Consider the following 22193-nt stretch of genomic DNA (forward strand, 5'->3'; position numbering starts at 1 on the left):
CTGGTTTTTACCATGCTTAAGATGGTCACATTCCTATATGCCTCTCCTAGTCCCCAAACTCCTTAGAAGAATCACAGGGCAACTCAAATCTTTTAATCTACCAGTCCTGTTCCCCAGTGGCACTTTAATTAGGGCTAAACACCCAAATCCCGCTGGCATTATTTCTGAGTTTGCTAAAGAAATAGAAGGAAGAGCTCTTACAGAGAAAAAAAAAAGCGTGCAGAGGTGTAACAGGCACACATGAAAATCACCAACATTTTCTCAAGCCACCACCTAAATTAGCACAAACTGGCAGTGCTGCTGGAAGCAAGAGCCTTCTTTTCTCCATCTCCCATTCCCACACTCGTGTCATTTCCTCTCTTTCACCAGCAAATGCATTTATACAGTTGCATAATGAACCAAATTACAGCGTTTATCAGACTTTTGGTTGAAATAAATTCAACAAAAAAGCCTGCAGCGGTTTCCAGTGAGCTGGAGTTCCCAGTTTGGTAAACTGCTGCACTACCTCTCAGGCTTACAGAAAGAAAGTTACAGAGCAATAGCTGACAAGGGCAGAACTTAAAACCCACTGAACGCTTCCATTTTGAGAGTACCTCTAAAATAAGGACATATATGTAGGCAACACAAAGCGCCACTGCAAAATCAAAAACTCATCTTACAGTCCTCATGTTAAGCATAAGAAGAGATTTCATATTTCACTCAGATGTGGTAAAGTTTGTGTTTTTATCAGACTTTAACCAGGGGAATGAAGTGTGTTCCAAAATTCAACATTTATATGGTTATTTGATCAATTAAAGGCAAGTTAGGTTTTCTCAAATAAACTAAATTTCCAAGAAACTTTAAAACACTAAAGTATAAGCTATCCAGAACTCTTCTTCAAAATTTTTGCCTAGAAACAGAGTACTTTTCATTAGTTGGATCACCACATTACTGGGTCAGTGGTAGCATCTTGTTCTAATGCAAGAGATACTGAACACATCATTTACTTCATTACAGAAGGTACAATCGGTGCTGCATAACCTCTACAACAAACCAAAATGAAGACAGAAGAAGTGTTACATACCCTCAGACATTCTAAAGAAAAAATAGTTAGATTTGGAAAAAAAAAAACAGGTGGAAAATAGCAGAAGCAATTATTGTTCCAGCCTTGCTGGTTGGGATTTTAATTTACATTTAAAGAATTACAGGGGGGAAAGTACAGTCAAGTTCAAAAGCTGAAGACCCAAGCTATGCAAATGTAAGGCAGTTCAGCAGAATTGTCAAGAATTCACCTCCAAAATACTTTCCTGTGGCTACATGCACTTGACAAAGCTGAAATTCTTACTTACCTCTTTAGCACAGTCCTTGTGAGAGCAGCAACAGTGGGAATTAACAATTACAAATATGGGACAGATCTCTCTTTTTGTAAAATCCATCAGGAAAAGAGGGGCACACACACCACAGAGTTAGATGGGTGCTAATTTCCGATGGGAATCCACTAAGCTGCGGACTTAACGCACAGCAGACGGAAAGCAGACATCGAGGCTAGAAGGGAGCATTGTTTCCTGTTTGACACCTCTTGTTATTTTCCAAGTCCAGTACATGAGGCTGCAGAGATCTGAGCTCAATATCTGCTTTTGCCACTCTAATGCTGAATAGAAAGAATCAATATAAGCACGAGGTAAGCGGGTCCTTTTCTGCCTGCCCAGCTGGCTGCAAGGAGGAGGAAGAAGTGACAGTGGAAGGATCCTTTACTTCCTGCATGTCCCCGCCCTCCTGCTTGGCTGCTCTACCTATTCTCCACCCATTTTTTTCTGCACTAGCTTAAGGCTGCAGGTAGGATCATCAGGATCCTGCTGCTGCAGAAGTACCACTTTAAAGAGGGGAAACAGCTCAGTCAGTGGGTTCAGATCCAAGGCTGCTCACACTAATTTTGTGCAAGGGAATGAAGGCAGCTGTTTCTCTTCTTTCCGTGGAGCTACAGAAGTATACATACAGCTGACTACAATCCTAACTAAACACAGAGCATCATTAAGATAATATATTTCACCTCCCTCCTTCCTGACAATGGCATTTTGCTACTGTTGGCAACATCATCTGCTTAACGGGTGCTTAATGTAAGGGAATATGGATTTGAAGGTGATTTTCAAATTGTTGGACAAAGTTAGAAAACTGCATTGTTGCTTGTTTTATACCACATGTGCACAAATAATCCAGAGTTATAGTTCTAGTTGCTAGATTTCAAACCTAAGCCAGAAGTCTGATTTTTTTTCTAATACCTACTTTCAAACAACCATTATGAAACTTGTTTATTAATAAAATGAGCTGTCTACGGCTTCAGGGGTTTGTTTGGGTTTGGGGTTTTTTTGTAAAGATATCAGGAGCAATGCTAAGAAAGATCAGGTACATCATCTTAAAGTATGAAGCTAGCAAACGAACTCTGACCACCTCGTAATGACAAACTGTAATAAAATTCAATTTAGAATTATTAAGTTCCCTTTTTACCCCAAAATAACATCCTTGGTTCAAGTACACTACAATTGTATCAGTGTTGTTGTTATACTATACAACATCAGTGTTGCAAAAGCAACACTGGGCATTTTAGAATTCCTCTTCACCAGCTGTTGTGAAACCTTACAGGAGTCAAACGAAAAGGGATCATCAAAGATCCAGCTATGCTGACTGGCCTTCCAACTGCTTAGCTAGACATTCTACAACCAGCACCATCACATCCCCCCCAAAAATCCACTGTTGATTATCAACTCCATTTTAACAGCACTTAAAGGATGTTGGAATTTTGCTTGCCATTGCTTATAATTTTTTTTTTTTGCTGCTGCAGTTCCACTCAAACCAAACAGACACTCTGCAGTCAAAGCAAATCTACTTCGCTGGAATAAATATCTAACATTTTGCACACCTAATTAAGGTTTTTCTGGGGTATACTGCATGACCTGCAAAGAACATTAAACATTTCAGCTTTTAACAAGTACAGAGTCTACCTGTCCCAGTCTAACCACAACTCTTGCTTGGCTCTTTTCAAAGGTGCTCTAACTGTAGAGCTTGAAAGGAAGTCTACTGTAACTGATTAATCTTCTCAGACAAAATGTTCTAACTTTGCAGTCCAGAAGCTAATAAAATCAGTAGCAAAGTCAAATCCCACAAACAAAGTAATTAAAGTCTCTATATTTTCTTTTTGCTAAGTTGCTACCATTCTAGTTTGAGCCAGTCCCAGGCTGCCACAAACCATTAATTTCAGGAATTTAGAGAGAGCATATGATTCCAGTGGAAAAAAAGCCAATGATCCTACCTCTTTCCCCCTAGTCTCAAAGATGCCCTCAGGCAATGGTATTTATAGCATTTAAATAGGTTTACCCCATGATCTCCTAAATTTCACTACCTGCTATTAGTTACTTACCGTACCCTCAAAACCTATGTGCTTAACCATTTCACCACCTTTTCCATTTCACATCCTTCATCTTAACCTTACTGCCTGTTCTAGGAGCAATCTTTCAGATTTAGTTCTTTCCTTGTTTCACACAGGATATACCTATAATGGATAATTCTCATCCCAATTCAACTGAATACATACTATGAAAAGAAAAATTTCAGCTTCAAATTTACTCAGTTCAAAAGATATGGGTTGCCTACAGAGGATGATTTTCTTTTTCTAGTTAAAAAGCAAGTTAAAATAGTTGAGAGCACATGGCAAAAAAAAAAAAAATTAAATGCAACATGTTTTAACAGAAGTGAAAATTTACCTTCACCAACTTCAGTATTTTCATAGCAATTAATTCTGGACAATTGATAATTCCACCAAGAATTAAATTGGTAATCCTGCAGAATAAGCTCTGCACCAGATCAGTATCCTAGCAGAGTAAACAGCATTACTGCAATACAAGCAGTGGAAGCAGATGAAAGCTCCCAGTGAGCCAGAGTCAGCTCATGAGGCGCTGTGCAGACTGGGACAGGCCTCGTTGTCTTCTCTGCTGATCAAAACCAACCACTGTATATTTTGAACCCAATACCTTTTGAACTCAACTGACCCATCATCATCCAAATCAAAACTCCTATCTCAGCTACTTGAGAGATCTAAGTCACTGAAATAGCTTAACCAATTGGTCTTCACCCTCTGTGATGTGTAAACAATCCAAGTCCCATGATTCTTAAATTTCTCCAAACCAAATGAATTCATGACTTGCAACAGATAAGGATGTATGCTCAGATTTCACAAACATGCTGTTAAGACAATAACAGCACTGAATTTATACAGGCCTGCTTGCTGCAACCTGACTGATCACATTCAGAAACTCTTCCTCCCCAATTTGCCACCTACCCTCAAAAAAACTTTCGAGGCATTAATAAAAAACAGGAGGCCAAACACGCAAAAAAATTCCCAGACATGATTAAAGTTGCTATACACACAAGGTATATCTGTATTTTGAATGATACACTCATACTAATTGCTTCTTCCTAAAGTTAAAAGAAGCAGCTGATCATTGGCAGGAGATCAGCTGTGGTAAAAAGAATAAAGCAGACTCCTGATTTGACTAGCAATCACTGCTCACTGTCACCTCCACATCTGTGTCCTACAACTGCCTCCAAGCCCAGGAGCCACAGGATACTGACACTTCATGCTTAACCAACTTCTCTGACAGTGTCTCAACACTGTATTTTTAACTCTTAAAGCCAGAGAATTCACCGCATTAAAAACCCTACAAGACCAGGATAGTAGGCTACAGTTCTCTTGCTTTGTTCCCACAGTTAAGTTTGAACAGGAACTTGTCGTAACTGTTCTAGAAATCACTGGTTGCAATCCTTTCCAGCCAGTATTCTCAACTAAAAGGTGGTAAAAAGGGTCAAAACCCACTGTATTTGTGATAATATTGAAATCCCATGCACTACTGCCAAATATACATCATGGCTTAGAGCTACCTCACTGATAAATTATCTAGCCCAGTACACAAGGCATTTTAAGATTCTACTTTGGACATGAAAGCCCACTGTACTTCAGCACTGCCAGGTAAATAAGAGTATCAGCTTATTTCAGAAGTCCTGAGAATCTGGAGCTAAGCACATGGCTTTAGTTAAAAAAAAAAAAAAAAATTAATCACAACACCTACTGTAAATGCAGCAATTCTAATGAACAGAAGAAATTAATAAAGCTCTGGAACAGGAAATTTTGTAACTAAAAGGCAGAGCACAGTTCCCTAGTGTATAGCTGGCAAACAATTAGGATACTGGTGCATGGAACAGTGAAAAGGGCCCTGTTTAGAAACACATAGTACAAAGACAGAAGTTCTTCTGAAAACACTAGAATCTGGACAAGTGGACCAGGTACTAACAGTTGTAATTCCTGCACAAAAGCATAAAGATAATTTGCATCTACTGTGCACAGTTCTTTAACCTCACCCTTATAAGCAGGGATGCTGCCTTTACCATGTGAACATGAATCTGGAACAGTGAAGATCCTAAGCTGGCTCAATGATCCTTTGCTTCATTGGGACTTCAGCTTGAAAATGGCTTTCAAAAAAAAATAAATACAGACATGCCTAGACACACATTTCAATTCCATAAATTTAGAAATGCCACAGTGGCACAATACTAAAAGTGTCTGCCTTTTATTTGCAGTATGGAAAATACATTTTTGAAAAATTTTATTAGTTGCATTCTCTGCTTTAGTCTGCTTCCATTCTGGTAGAAAATCATCATGTAGCACTCAATTTTAAGCTCATGTACAGTAACAGTAACTCAAAAGCCACAGATTAGTTCCAGTGGATTCAAACTGAATTTAAAAAATGATGCAACATGGGCCATAAAACACATTTAGTACCAGAACTAGCCTTTAAAAAGGATACCTACTTAAAAAGCCTGGGATAATGTTCCAGCACACCAAAAATAGTGCACAATTCCAAAAATGCACCAAAAGTCGTCGTGCCTTTTATTTTTGGACTTATTCTATTAGAAGTGAAGAACTTACACTTGTGTACCAAAAGATCCAACAGTTTCAGAAGGTTGTCTAAAAAGTATCCCTGCTATGTAGAGAACTTTATGATGGTGGTAATGGGCGGTAAGGTAGAAATACATCTCTGAAAAGTGTTTCCCTTAAAACAGAGTCACAAGCTCATAGTGTTAGAAAGCTTACTTGCACTGGACAGAGAAGCAAGAGCCTTTTTCTCTTCAGCATAAACATTTTAGCCTGTTGTGTCTCTCTAGTTTTTGAAATGAATTGTATCTACAAAATTATACTCAACTCTGGTGCCCTTCACTCTCTAATACAGGAACAAATCAAAGCACTCAAGCAGGCACACACAGCCCCATGTCACTGCCTGCTCTAGCAACAGCTCCAAGGAGCCTGGAGGTAACTATAAAGGGCTTATATAAAATTTTGGTGGAGTTCTGGCCTATGAATCACATAACCTCAAAATAATTTATTACTACTCAACACCTCTGTGAGTTTCCTCAAGACTAAAATTTTCCTAGACTTATCCCATTCCTACCCCTGTGCAACTACAGCAGTACAATTAGCAGGACACAAAAATTGTAGCCCATGCATTCTTAATGTCACTGTTTTCAACTAGTGGCACTATACAGACAAATAAATTTGAACTATCAGTCTCCCCACAGTAATGCTTCAGTGATTCACTAATCACAGAATTATAATGGTTCTCACCTCACTGCAGAGCCAGGCATTTTAAAAACACCACGTTGCTGTTCCTGCGAGCACCTTACCATCTCTTGTTAAATTAACCTCAGTTAATGTAAGAACTAAATAGGTGTCAGTACAGGACAGAATATTAAATATTAATATCACAGTTTTAAGAGGCCTGATTCTTAATTATCAACTTTTCAAATTTTTAAACACATTGTTTAGTTTGTATTCTGTGAATTTATTTAGGTTGCATTGCAAAACTCTGCAATACAACCAAATTCCAGAACCTAAAAATACACTAGATCTTGATTTTATGCAACTCAACCAATGCTCACAATCATTTTAAAATCATATCTGATTCAAAACTGCCAAGAGACACATTCCAGGTTCAGTGGTGAATTTAAGAAAGAAATAGCTCCTTTTACTTCAAACCAAGTTTGTTTTACACCAATACTGACAAAACATTTTTAGCTGTAATCTAGAAGCTGTTGATGCTGAATAGTACAGATGCCTCTAAGATCAAGTCGTAAAAGTGAGCTACTTTTAGAAAAGAATCCAGTTGAATAAGCCTTTTTCCTTCCAACTTTAGATGTCATCTGCCTTAGCTGTGCAAACCATACAGAATTACAGAATGGGTCAGGTTGGAAGAGTCCACAGTGGGTCATCTGGTCCAACCTCCCTGCTCAAGCAGGGTCGTCCTAGAGCACATGGCACAGAATTGCATCCAGACAGTTCTGGAATATCTCCTGTGAGGGAGACTCCATGACCTCTCTGGGCAATCTGTTCCAGTGCCTGGTCACCCCCTCATAGTAAAGAAGCTGTTCCTCATATTCAGGTGGAACTTTCTCTGCATTAGTTTCTGCCCATTGCCTCTTGTCCTATTGCTCAGCACCACCGAGCAGAGTCAGGCTCCATCCTCCTGACACCCTCCCTTCAGGTACTTCTAGACATTGATGAGGTCTCCTCTCAGTCACCTCTTTGAGGTCAAACAGACCCAACTCCCTCAGCCTTTCCTCTCAAGAGATGCTCCAGGCCCTTACTCATGGTTGTCACCTGACATGCAGCATGTTATACCTCAGTGTTCATGCTGATTGCTGCTCTTCCTTACTTAGATCATTCTAATTTTTTAAAGAGGACTTCCAAAGTGACATGCAGAGCTGCCTAAGATATTAATGCTTCAAAACTTTGAATTCCCATCTTCCATTTTTAAAGTTATATATTTCTCAATTGACAGGAGGTCAGTGACAATCTCCATGCAGGAAGATTCTTCTCTCTTAAAGCTGTTCCAGCACAAAATGCTTGCAACTGAGTTGAACAGCTACAAGAGGCAAGTGGTAGAAGTTTTCTTTAGTCTGTTCAGTATGATTCAAAGGAATTGCATCTGATGTGCCTTTTTTTTTTTCTTGTATTTGATATTTAAGTACCTGAAGTTCCTTCTTTCAACGAATACAAGAGTTTGTCCTTTCTTACAATAATGTGTTTCCTGGTTAGAGGTTTGTGGCCTTTCAGTACCTGCTTTAACAAAGGACTACCTGCTCTGTTAGAGGGCTTCCTCCCCTACTTTTCCTTTTTTTTTTTTTCCTCCAGTGCTTTTTGCACTAGAAGCTTGATATGAGGGATGCCTCTGTATCAACCTAAACCAGGTCAAGTTATTCAATGTGAAGAAACAGGGTTTTATTCATGCCTAAGAAAGTTGCATATTGCTTTCAGGAAACAAAAGAGGACACTTGATCATCATTCATTAAGAACTGCAAGTAAAATTAATCATACATCTAAAGATTTAGCATTTATCTGCCTAGGACCCCTAAAGAAGAAAAAGAAAGTAATATGGAATACTTTGCCTATTGCATCTCTAGTGAAAATGAAGCTGTTGACTAGTCTAGACAGTTGTGATGCCTAACTTTTAGGACACTAAAGAAGAGATTAATTATATCTCAACTGACCAAACAACAGCACTTTGTAACTGCCTGGTTTGCAGCAAAGAGAATGACCTTCACTCTAACCAGTGAGTTCCAGTTCCCACCAGTTAGGGAAATTAAGGATTTTTAAACCAGTTAGACACTGCCTGGCCAGGTTATTCATTATGTACCTTGTTCCCTTAGGCTCTTTTTCAAGCTCTGGAGAACAGAGAAGAAAACTGTTATGCCCACTCTGTGGAACATTTCAGTACAGCACCACCTTTTTTTTTTTCTTCATTTAAAGTCAAAATGCAAAATGCCTTTTTCCCCCCCATTCTCATCTTACAGCCACCTCAGTTGGCAGACATTGGTTTAGAGAGAAGAGATTGGACTTCTGGTGAAATAAAGGACAAGTGCAAAAGTTCACTTGGTCAAAGTAAGCGTGGAGAAAAACCCAGTATAGAGCACAAGTCTGCCAGGAGAACTTAAGAGGTAAGTTTATACAATGGGAGGGGGAGAAAGAGAAAGGGGGTTTTCTGCTCACACTCAACTGATGAGTACATTTGAAACTGAGCACTGTCTTACTAAGTTTTTTGCAATGAGTGTTTGGATTTTTATGTTAGTGGTAGATATGGAAGAAGGAGAGAAATCTGTATAATAAACCCATTAAAGACACTTATACACCCATTAACAGTCTTTTCACTAGTCCTGGGACTAGTCAAGCACCTAGAAAATTTAAGCCTTGGGACATCCAAGTATTAAAGATTGAGTAGTCAGTACATGCTTATAAAAATCTCTGCGTGGCAAAAAGCAAGTTTAAAGGAAATACAGCGTAAAAGTAAAAAGAGATCTATACTACATCTGTGACTGGTAACTGCAACACAAACAAGGAAAAAAACAAACTAGCTTTTGAGGCAACAGCTTGGATTTCAGCAGTCACACCAGAGGCTGAGGCAAAGCAGCTGAAGTTACTGGAGTTAGTTATGCCTTCACTGCATTGCTTTCCAAACAGACTAAATTAAGAAATCATACTTAGGATGTCTGTTCTATAAATATCTCTGTTTCCATTTAAATGCACATGTAGCCTATTTTAAATATCTCCTGTGACAAATTGTTTAATTGAAATATGCATGGAGCAGGTAGAAAAAAAAATACCAGTCCAGTCTCCAGAGAGGAACAAAGTTAGACAGGGAAATATTCCCACATTTTACCAGACCTTACAGTAATTTTTTTTTGCAAGCAACTACATAACAGAATTACATATCTTGATTACATTTTGTGTTGGAAATGTCTGTATTGCTTTGATATGGGGCAGAATCGTTAAAAAAGAAAAAGAGGGGATTCATTCCCAAATCTGGTAGCGTATCACACAGACAGGTGTGCCTGCACAAGAGGGCAGAGGAGCAAAAATAAACCACAGGAGCAGGCAAGACTACCTTAAAAATAGAGCAGCTTCTTGTCAATTTATTGCAGGCTCAGATTATTTTTTTTCTGAGGCCAAATAGGCAGCAGTAAGTGCCTGCTGGATGCATTCAGTCCCAGCTAAAGAGACATACAGCTTAAACCTCAGAGATTTCCCCACCCCCCAGTAACGTAAAAATCCCAAGAGCTGCAATTTCTTTAAGCACACACTACTAATGTATTTGGAACCATTTCCAACGAACATCAGAGGATTGCCTCAATGAAGAAAACAGAGGGGTTTGAGACAAAACTGCAACATTATGATTTAATGAAAAAAAAAAAAAAAAAAGCAGTGTCTCTCCTTTATGTTTGAGAGACAAGACATGCAGATCTCTTTCCTTTCTAAAGATACTGATAGTGAAAGGGTCTGGACTGAGTATGCAAGAGGATGCAAGTACAGGGGTCAATATTCTGTGTCAAACTGCTGACTTCCTTACTAGAACTGTAAAACAAGGTTCAGGAAAACACCTTGAGCCTTACAAATTCTGAACAGTTGTGTTTTTTTTTAAGCCAGGTACTTACCCACATTATTCTATTGAAAAGAAAAATTCTTCTAGATAAAGAGAGAAAGAATGTCAATTTAATTGCACTTCTGTTTCTTGGACCAGAGAGAATTCAGGAACTTTATCCTAGCACTACTTTAAAGGAAAACAGAAACTTCACAGTGAGACAATGTAGGCAGTACAGACAAGTATCTTGCGAACAGCAGACTCACGCAGCAGTGCTATCATCCAAGATGTGAAGCAACAATAAGTGCCTGGGCCAAAAAATGTCTCATCTCTGGAAGGAACTTCTGTCTTTAGATCAGAATTCTAGATCGTTGCTTATCAAACCGTATTATTTAAACAAAAATCTGCTTCCAACTCTGAGGGAAGACCCTGAGCCAAAGAGGTAGAACACAATCCAGTACTCCAAGAAATCCTAGCAAACACCCCAACCCAATGCTGCAGTATCTGGGCATCAGCCAGAGGAATCCTTATCACAAAAGGTGTAAGGTTAAAATGCAATGCAGCTAAAGGCACCCCCTAAAAAAAGAGACCAATGCACAGCCAAAATGTGAGATAAGAATATAAATTGGTATTAGCAAGTCTAGTTCTGAGAGGACATCCTGGGCATTGAAACCCCTTTTACAGGATCCTGTCCTAAGCAATAGCAAGGATTTAAGCTAATAGAGCAACTCTGCTTTTTACTAAGCGTAACAGTTACTACAAAGAGGGTGAGAGAAATCAATTAATTTAAATAGATATCGCCTGCTGCACATTTTAATCTGATTGCCTTTGGGGTTTCAGTGGTTTTTAAGCTCCCATATGGCATGATCTTTCATGACTTTCAACAGTAGACCATTCTTATTGTTCTCCCCTCTGATCTCCGTGTATGCATCCAGATAAAACAATCCTTACAACTTAAGGCACAGCAGGACTATAGCTGCCACCTCAAAACATCCCTAAACATGCCTAGGAAAGTAGCAAATGAAGGGGTTGAAATGGAGATGCTAAACATCTTCCAGAAACCACATTCACCTTCCAACATACATCAGAATGAAATGTGTTTGTAAGCAGTGCTGGATTCCCCTACGTAGGTGTTTTCTGGCTCTACTTTGTTGTTGTTAGTTCACACACTGTCCTTTCAAGTACTAAATTTCTCAACTGGTTCACCCTTCACCCGCAACTGTAGACATGGTCTAAACTTCTGAAGTCTGCTTTGAAATGAAAGAAAATCTTATATTCTTTAATAGGGAGCAAAGGACAAGCGCAGAAAACTATATGGCTCTTTTTCACCTTGGTTCACAGAGCGGTAAAAAGAACGCCAAGAGTATTTTATTTCACATTCATGACACAGGTCTGCTTTCCACATTATAGAACACTGAATCTTCCATTATAGTTAAGACAGGTTTGTGTTTGAATTCCAGATAATATTGTCTTTTCCTTCATTGAAAGCGTTCCTTGAAAGTTATTCAAGTTTTGTTTGTGGTTGATTTTGTTTTGTTTTAAACAAACTGCTTTGCAACTACAATGGAATAAACAAACCCAAATATATCAAAGCACGGGGCCTTTCATCCTCTGCCTAGAAGCACATAAATGTACATTTCATTTTCTCTACCTTCCTGTCCTTCCCCCCTAAGTAAATCTTAGAAGCTCTCAAGCAGCAAATGAAACAGCAGGAAAAAAGTCAACAATTCAATCTGTGAACCAGCAGCAGCAGAGGACAATAGAAGGTGGTGTTGGACAGGCCAAAAAACTACCAGTGTTTCTCATCCACTTAGAATTTCAACAGTCAACCAAAAACAATGGGGAGAAAGGAGCATCAAGCAAAATAAACAATCGGTAAGTTGAACCCTGGTAAGACTCTACACAACTTTTTCTGCTACAAGCCTCTACAAAGCTTTACAATTGCTAAGTACTTCAAAGACCAGGGAAAAGACTTGGGAATTTCCAAGCTGAGATCATCTCAACAGCTGATTCTCACCAACAGCCTAGTTCGTAGCACTTTTTAAGGAAGGGGCAGGACGGTTATATCAGGCATCAATTCAAAGAAAAAGTGCCCATCCAAATTATACTGCTTTGCCTCTGGCCAATGTACATCTATAAGCAAAGTAAAAGGTACCACTAAGACTGTTTTGGTAAGATACTCCAGTTTGCTTTCACTGATCCAAACCACCTTCAGATCAGATTATGCTGTAAGCTGAGTAAAAGCTAGACTTCAGCCTAATTCTTCATGTCTATTTAAATAATTACAGATAAATCCCCCAACATCAAAAAACCCAAACAAAAACACACCAACAAAAAATCCTAACAAAAACAAATCCCTCTGTGTGTGTATATACATATAAAAACTTACTGTAGCATCTGTTCAAAAAAACCCAAAATTACTATTTATGCCTTATTTCTTCCTCCATTTGTGCTCCTCCAGTATTTCCCTTCAGACAAGGGACAGTCCTCTATCTCACCTGCAGAATTCATTACTTCCAATGTGAAGACCCTTCTTTCCACAGAAAGGAATTATCAATTATATTTGCCTTTTATAGTGTGAGACATCAGGAATAAGAAAGAACTTTATTTTTCCAAAGCCAAACAAGTTCTTTTTTAAATCTGCAACTTCTCCAAGTTAATACACACAAAAAGACTTAAGAGGAATTCATTCGTGTAACAGAGAAAAAGGTAAGTCTGGGGTTTTTTTCCTTCCTTCACACACAACCACAGGTATTCTGAGAAATCCAGTGCAAGTTTTTCCTTCCCCAAGCAGCCACCTCACTACTTGAATGCTCAGATCAGAAGGTTCAACATGTTTGTTTTACTGCACTGGAGTAGTCCTCACAACACTGCTGTGGAGACCACAAAGTAAATCTAGCCACAACCATACTGCACATTTCTAGCACTATAGTTCTGCTTCCTATGTTCAAGGTCTGTAGGTTCCCCTTAGCTTAGTCAGAGGGGCCAACTCAAATTCCTTGCTTGCCTTCTCAGCCTTATTTGGTTTCACCCACAATGCCTCCAGCACCACCACTACACTTACCAGCACTTACCTTCTGCTATTTATCTAGTTTTTCCAGTGCATTGTTATAAGAAGAACCCCCAACACATTGAGTTGCTGAGGGCCACTCAGAATTCAAATTATAAAAATCACTCTGGGTAACAATTTATGATCTGCCCTGGCAGGTAGCTAAGCCAAACTGCTCTGAATCTGTGATCCAGCTTTATTACAGAGAACAGTTACCAGCTAATCTTCAAGACTGAAATAGTTCCACCATCTCCCCAATGGCTTAGAAAATAATCTCTTATTATTCTAATGTGTTTTGTTGTTTCGTTTGGGTTGCTGATTTTTTGTTTTTCAAACCCTATGTATTACCTTCTACTATACTGAAAGAAGAGTATGAACAGATGCAAAATGTTATTTGCGCTCACATATTTCACACAGCCTTCGGACAGATGTTCGGTGTAACCATGCCGTAACTTCCCACCCATCCAAAAAAAACCTCTGGTCAGCTTTTTTTCCCCCCATACACACTTGCACAGTACTGGTGCTACCCAGCTGTGCTCCTTTGCTGCTGACAGTAGTAGCTTTAGACTCAGTAGCGAGGAGGGACTTACACTGGTCACTCGGCGGTAGATCTGCGCAGCATTTTGGCACTCGGAATAAGGATACTCAGACGTGGCCATCTCTAGCATACACATCCCAAAAGCATATACATCAACGGATTCATCATATTTCTCCTCATACATCTCGGGGGCCATGAACTCTGGGGTACCTTAAATTAAAAGAACGATTCAGACTCTAAATGTCTCAAAGCGAGCAGAGGCTGCTGGCGTTACTCACCGCAGGAGGGAGCGGATGGGCAGACCTGTGAGACAAGAGAAAGTGGAGGCAAAAAGAAGAGGGAGGAAACCCTTAGTGACTCTGTTGCATCAACACACTCTGTGAGTCTTCCATTGCAAGGCCTTTGTGGAATAAGAATGGCGTGAAAGGACTGACGCAAGTCCTGGCTTAGGTATGTGAGTTGATACAAGTATCAAAACAGACTGGATTAGCCTGAAATCAAATGGGAGGGTAGGGGATAAGAAAAGGGAATACTGTAGACTAGCCATAGGCTGCAAACCAAATACTAAGGAGAGTTAAAACACTTACCTTTTCTCCCTGTAAGAAAGGAGGTACATTAAACCTTGTTTCAAAAATTACCCGACTGCCCTCTGCTGCAAAAGAAGTAGTACTGGTAAGAGCCCACAGCTAGTCTCTGACCTGGTGCTCTCCATCTACTTTTTGAAGTAGAATGGTTCAGGTAAGGCCTTGCAATGAAAAACTCCATTGTTACAAATATAAATCTCCATGAAAAGAGGATAAAAGGTAATTTTCTGCAAAGGCCACTCACCAGAGCCCTTTTCTTCATATACTTACCTTCCCACCTGCAGTATATTTATAGGCCTACTGCAGATACAGGCATTAGTGAGGGACATCCTACAGTCAAAAATACTCAGAAATACAGAGAGATTGAGTTACAGGCATAGAGCGTGAGATTCAACAAGTCCCATTTAAATAGTGTGCAGAAAATTATTGCCCAGTGAAGCATCACAGCAACCCCTCTGTAAACAAAGAGGCTGCATTGTTTGATCAGATTTACTTTAAGCCAGAGATGTAAGTTTGCTTTTTGTAAATTTAAGCACAGAATTATTTCCTGCAGACACCAGATTCAAGACAATTTACAGATCATTCTACAGCCACGTTGCTTGTTTTCACCACACTAAACCAAAAAAAAGACTGTAATTGCAGCCATTTATCCAAAGGCTAACCATTACTAGATAACTAGATGGTAATTTTTCCAGTGATAAATTTGAGAATATGACAAGTATGCTTCAGAAATTATTATTTTTTTTAAACTATACTTTGCTTTCCTGTTAATATTTTGACCTGGTTAAGAAGCAGGAAATATTTCAGCGACAGCTTGCAGGACAATTTACAGGTATAGACCATTGATCCCATCTAGGAATCTGGCATAGGACTGTTGAGTAATGCTGCATTTTAGCAAGCTCTAAATATTGAGAGTGAGAACAACTTCATTCCCTGCAGTCTATTCACCCAACTATAAAAACAAAGCTGATAAAACCAATTCTTTTAAGAATTCACAAGAAAGACCCTTGTTTCTGATTACTCACAATCTGTAAGAGGTTTAATACGAACCCCTGGTGACAATAAAAAAAAAAAAATTTGGCTCTAAAAACTAATGCTACACTGAATACCAAAACGTTGTTTGGTCACCAAAATCCATTTGTACACTTCTTGAAGCATCATCGTATCAAAGCCGAGATTTATAAGTAGTCAAGAGTGGTTTTATCAACAATGTTGCACTAAACTGTTGGGCAGGACAAGGACTTCCAAAATACTTAATGTTAATATACAAATATCAAAAGCACAACCAAAATTTCAACATGTCGTCGCATCAGGGACACAGAATGACCTCAGCAACCAAGAAACAAAGCCTACACATTTTTTGGCTTTGACCCTGTACCTTTGCAACCATGTTTTTATAGAAAGCTCTTAAAAGGCTCTGCAGCCTCCAATACAGGAGAAGCTTACCTATCACACTTTTGGCAAAAGAAGCTCGTTTCAGGGTTGCCAGACCGAGGTCTCCAATCTTGACTGATCCAGTGGGGCCAGTAATGAAGATGTTGTCACATTTTAAGTCTCTATGAATAATGGGAGGAGTGCGTGTGTGTAGAAATTGTAAGCCTTTCAGTATCTGACGGCACCAGCTTCGTAGGACTTTAATTTTCATCACTTTAAATCTTTTCAAATACCTAAGGAAAAAAGTAACAATAGGTTACCAACTGAGTAGATTCTGCTAACAGGCAGTAGATTAAACTATACCATTTGGTGTTTGGAAGCAAAGAAACAGTAATCAAAGACATGCACAAATTTAAACTTCACCTTCTATTTTAAAATCTACCTGGGCGTTTCAAGACTTCAGAGGAGCTAAAGATGATTCCTCCTCCTAAAACCCACCTCCTTTTCTTCTAGACAGGGGACTAATAATTAAAGATATATATGAAAAGCCTAACATATAGCTAATAACTCATCTGCATACAAAATCATCCTATGGTAATTAGACAGTCGGCTTGCTAAGTTTCAAGGCATTGCTTCCATGACAGAGAATTCAAGGTTCATGACTTACAGCAATACTTTATCTATTTAATTGCCTAAACAGTTACAACCTTTACCTTGATTTATTAGAACTGGGTGGGGAGGTGGGTCATTAGATGCAAAACACTAATAACAACAACTAAGTACAGAGTTGGGGCAAGCTGCAAGAGCTCTGAAGTCATTATTCCTTCCTTCTCAGCAGCAGTCCAAGCACTCCGGTCAAAGTTTCCATATTACACTTTAAATCTGCTTCAAATTTACTGGTGGAGTTGTCAAGCAAATGGGAAGTTCTTGGAGATTGCTTCCCTGGTGCAGAACAGGGTTTGATCACCTGAATCTGACTGGTACTGCTCACCACTTCAAAACTACAGACAGCCATGGACAGCGCAGAGAAATCTTTAAAAAGGCTCTGCCAAATAATTGAGGTGGAAGAGTTCATACCTAAAGCCAGTACCCCCTCACAGTTAGAACGTGACCCAACACCTTAACAGTTCTATCTTGCCACACTTTGAAATCCCATTTTAGAAGAGTCAAATTTCATACCAAAAATATTTTCCAATGCTTGTAACCTAAGACTGTGATCTTATTCTATTACTTAACTTCAACAGATTAGAGATGCCACAAGGTGAATAACCTTATGACAGCATTCAAGTGCTTTCCAGCAGAGTGTTTTCTCACAACTTCTCTTTGGGTAACACAATTTGAAGAACTGTTTTCTTCCTTTTGAAGAAGTACAGGCTGAAATACATTCAGGAGAAAGGAAGTAGCATGCTCTGTAGAGCAAGGACTTTATTCTTATTCAGCCAATGTTACTCAGTCAAAGTCTCAGATAAAGACCAGTTTCACAGTATTGCAAGACTGGTAGTAAATTCTGTGACCAGCATGGAGTCTAGCAACTACAGTCTTCAACTAACAGCAAGTCATGTTCAATTATTCTGTGGTACTGTTCAGTTTGCTCTGCATATCCACTTAATCAGGAGATAAAGTCTAGATGAAATCACTTGAATCATTGCCAACATAAAAATGCAGTGTATTAATCCCTTTTACTTTCATTTCTCCAGTTCAAAAGAAGATCTGGAAAATCAAGTTGCTAGCAATAATCCTGCTGTGAAAATAGATCTGTAAAAGCAAGTGGGACACAGTTCCAGAGGAAATCAAGTCTTAGAATATAAAGACAGGCAGGGAAAAAGCCAAGCCAAGGAAGGAGACAAACTGAAGGAGGTTCTGAATCACATCAGCTACCACTTGAATTCTTGCTATTGACACAACCCTCATTCATCTCTCTTGAGCCTGATCCAAAGATCACATGGTAGGGGCACTTCAGTTCAGCATCTGGAATCCCTAATTACATTCTTGGTTTCAAATATGCTTGCCTACTGCCAGCTCCTCACTGCTAAAGGACCTGGGTCCAACCATCACCCAGCATCCTACAGTGCTGCCATCAGTTTTCCACAGCACTGTCCTGAACTAAGTCACATGCCACTTAAGGCAGAAACCAATTTAAAACAGAAGCACATATAAATACATAAAGATACACAGACAACCCTACTAGCCAGTATGTTTTCAATTTTCCTAGTATCATTGGATAACTCAGGCTTGAAGAGACCTCAGGAGGTTTCTAGTCTAAGCATCTGCAATTACAATTACCTACAGCATCTCAGCTCAAGGAGCTATAGGAATCCCTACTGAATTAACAGAGGTAGTTATGAAGGTATGTGCCCTACCAGAGAGCTGACACATTCATTTAAAGTGGATCAGGAACACACACTAGACACACTTTTATCCAGACCTTAGACAAAACCAATGGCTGAGACCTAAGTCAGATTAAACACTGTTGTCTTCATTAACAGTAGAATTAAAATTTCAAATAGACAACTCCATTTTTCCCAATATTTTAATTCCATGATAGCATACAATATCAGAAAGCAGTCTTATTCTATACAAAAATTCAGTTGTAAAACTTTTCCATTCATATAAAGAAGTTCAGGGACTTTCCCTCGTGCAAAATTAGAAAATTGCCCAGACAGCATCTGAAAAGAAGCAGTCCACAAAATTTTAACATTATTTCTGGGTATTTATGTATCAATGTATAAAAATACAAAAAACCATGAGAGAAAATTTACTTTAAGATATTTCTACACTTCATTTCTTTACATCAAGTGACAACAATATCTATGTCCCAAGACTCAAAATGAGGAAAGTAACACTTTTATAAAATGCAGGTAATGTAAAAATACTGAAAAAAACCAAGATATGCAAGTAATATTCAGTCAGCCAAATATCATAAGCTAACACAAGTGTGCAGTGTAGATTTAGGAATGTGACACAAACACGTGAAATACTTAATGATATTAAATTTGGCACACCAGAAATTTCCCATATACATAGTTTACCTGTCAAGTCTCAAGTGAAGTGGGCAAGCATAAACTAAATCACAATTATAACACAAGCTATGCAAGAGTGGGGAAAAAAACCCACCCAGAACTCTACAGCTTAAAAGATCTTTGATTAAACAACCTGTTACTTCTTTCTGGATAAAATAAAAATACTTTCATACTTCAAAGCACAAAATAATCCTAGAGACAGCAAATCTGAGGTGTTTCGTCCTACCAACACCCTACTTCATAATTGCCTATTACTACTTTATCATCTCACTTATGCCACCACATAACAAGTCAATCCAAATATTAAAATCTGTGAGAGGGATAAAGGAGTAAGAAAGGCAGGAAAAGAATTAAATCTAACACTATATGTATAGCATAAAATTAAGTATCTTTATTTAAAGGCATCTTTACAGAGCTGCTTACTTTTTTACTGCTCTGAAAACAGCACATGAAGCAACAGATCTATTATTTTATCTGAAATACCCTAAACAACCTTCAAAATATCTTCACTGAACATAAGGATAAAGAATGTTGTGGTATCCTTAGTCCTCCAGTACTATTTTAAGAGACAAACACTTCCCTGTAATTGCAGTCCAGACTCCCAAAGAGCCATTTTTTTTCCTCTTTAAGAATGTCCATTTGTGGCTATCAATAAGCATCATAAAAACACAAGACATTCACGGGCTATTTTAACCAAATAGATGGCAAATTGTTTCCAGCTCCCACAGCCTGCTTACACATTTAGGATTTGAATGCCTCTCCAAGACTTAAATGGGCACTGAAAGAAGACAGCGACCCACAACCCGTTTATCCCAAAGGCTGGCAGTTCTCTTTCCAGCAAGGAACGGTGACTGGGTGCCGGCGGTGTGAGCTCTCTGTGAGCCCCCGCGGGCCCCGCGCACCACTAGAGGCCCTCGCAGCAGCTACATTTTCTGCACTCTGCTTTTAACTCTTGCCTTCAAGACACACCCAGGGTCACTCAGCTGCCTCACAGGTTGGAGCTGCAGGCACCTGCATACTTTGATTTTTGTTAGGTACTGCTTCACTAAGCTTCAGCTAAACGAACAGGTAAATAGGCGGTGTTTTTTTTCCTTTTTACATATTATTTGTACTACTCTAACACCCAAAGCCTCCCAAAAGAGATGCATTAATTCGTACTTTGAATTTTACAAACCACCTCATGCTAAATGGAAGGCAGCTGGAGAGAAAAAGAAAAATTCTGAGAAGTGAAAATAGAGTATTGTCTTCCTGAGGTCTTAAAATCCAGAAGTTTTCTGTATGTGCTTACTAGGACATCACAAGGAAGAATCTGACAAGCCTCTTCAACAAGAATGTTCCTACAGGATGTTAGCCCTCAGCAAAAGGGCTCTATTCTTACGTATTCTGAAATATCATCTATTTCTAGGGCTCTGATTCTGTGCTAATGAAGCTTAAATACTTTGACATGTCTTAATTTACTTACGTTTTCAGTGTTCCAGACGTCATTAGTTCCGTCACGAGAACAATACACTTTTTTCCTTTGACTGTAGACTCCCAGGAATCATAGAACCTGACAATATTGGGATGCTGAAGCCCTTTCAGCATCCCAGCTTCCTCTTTAAATCGTTGTCGCTCTGACTTGGACAGCTTCCGATCCTAATGAAAAAGAAAAGGTACATCAGAAAGCTTTGCTTAAATTTTCTTATTCAGAGAAGCAGCAACTTGAAAAACACTTGAGTACACACAAGAATCAGCTTTCTTAAATGCCATTTAGCTCACAATTATTTTTAAAATATGCTATCTTGAGCACATTCTATTACAGTCTTTTTACAATATATTGTTCCTTACAATCCCATTGCTCTTGGAGTTAAGAATTGCAAATCTGTAGATTAACTCCTCCTCCTGTCTCCTCTTCTCTTACTCTTAATAAATTTAGTCATTGCCTTGAGCTGGAAAGGGCATGTACTGTTTGAGGATAAAATCAGATCATTTAAAGCATGTTGTACACAACAATAATCTTCCATCATTCCTATGTATCCAGCCCACTGGTAGCAGATGGCATTAGCCCTCCATACAGGGGGTAGAGCATCAAACCTCTCCAACATACAGTATGTACGTGTAACTGTAAATAATCAAGTAAATGAGTTGGTGTTTCTTTGATTAAAAGCAGAAACTCATGATTGAGCAAGTTTCCTGTAATCTCACATCAACAAAAACATAACTCCCACTAGAGACAGAAAGCAACCTTTTGGCCAGAAGGCAGACCATGAAAAAGCATTCCTGGGCAATACTATTGCATTACCTACCAACAACTGGCTATCAGATGTTGCCAGGACTCCAAGCTATTACAACAATAAGCAGCACATATCACAGGGAAGACAGTCTCCTTGTGCCATTCAGTGTTCTCAGCTCACCAGTGCATTACCAACGCGCTGGCTGCACCAGTCAGATCCACTGACTGACGTAAATTGGATCCATATGCAGTTTGCATTTAAAAAAACCATTTCAAGATATCCTTAAAGCCAAGAATTTTAGAGTCATTGTGTCTAACAGTTATTTAGCAACAACCAGTGACCTATTTGTCAAATCTGAGTAATAAATTTAAGTCACTTGAGTTCGCATTTTCTTTTCAATTAAAAGGAGGCTGCAAAACCATGCTGGGTTTACTTACACTCCTGCTGTCCTCCAGGCAGTAACTCTTCTTCCTTTGCTTACAGGTAATGTGTTTTCTCGATACAATTCATCAGCCATGCTAATATCTAAACCATTCTATATTCATTTAGATCATTAACTTTTCCTAAGAGGTTCACAGAGTATCTTGGGGCATGGACAAACTTCATTTCCAGATGAAACGCCAATTTTCAGAAGTGCACAAGCCCCCCAGGGGAAAGTTTGAAAATAGGTTTGAAATTATCTCAGAAATCAGGTTCTTATCGGTGTCTATGAATGTCAATCACTCACATGCCTTTACAATTCCTAGGAAGATGCTAAATCCTTAAGTCTCACAAATTTTATCTACAGATGTCAAAAGCATTCAATCCTGCAACTATTTCACGCTGCAGAAATCAGCACTACCACCCCTTCTCACTCCTTCGTAAAGGTATTTGCAAAACTTTCGATGTAACGTTTGCAGAAACACTCCACCAACGTTTGAGTATTCCTGCCTGCTTAGGTGTTGGGGGGGTTAATATGTAATTAGTACTTCCATTTGAG

The 22193-nt window shown here is 38.9% G+C and overlaps 1 protein-coding gene across 8 annotated transcripts in view; it reads right to left on the reverse strand.

Annotated features, from left to right (window-relative positions):
- The window catches only part of WNK1 (WNK lysine deficient protein kinase 1), a 100281-nt gene that overhangs the window by 46092 nt on the left and 31996 nt on the right, over nt 1-22193 (reverse strand). For all 8 annotated transcript variants that reach the window (XM_039383278.1, XM_039383275.1, XM_039383279.1 and 5 more), the window contains exons 2-4: nt 20464-20636; nt 16054-16274; nt 14076-14233 (exon numbers count right to left, since the gene is read on the reverse strand). In XM_039383278.1, the coding sequence (XP_039239212.1) occupies nt 14076-14233; nt 16054-16274; nt 20464-20636 (552 nt within the window). The remainder of the gene's footprint in view (nt 1-14075; nt 14234-16053; nt 16275-20463; nt 20637-22193) is intronic.

The sequence above is a fragment of the Pipra filicauda genome, unplaced genomic scaffold (genome assembly GCF_003945595.2).
Source record: "Pipra filicauda isolate LSUMZ 115617 unplaced genomic scaffold, ASM394559v2 scaffold2_size9829703_pilon, whole genome shotgun sequence".
Taxonomy (NCBI): domain Eukaryota; kingdom Metazoa; phylum Chordata; class Aves; order Passeriformes; family Pipridae; genus Pipra; species Pipra filicauda.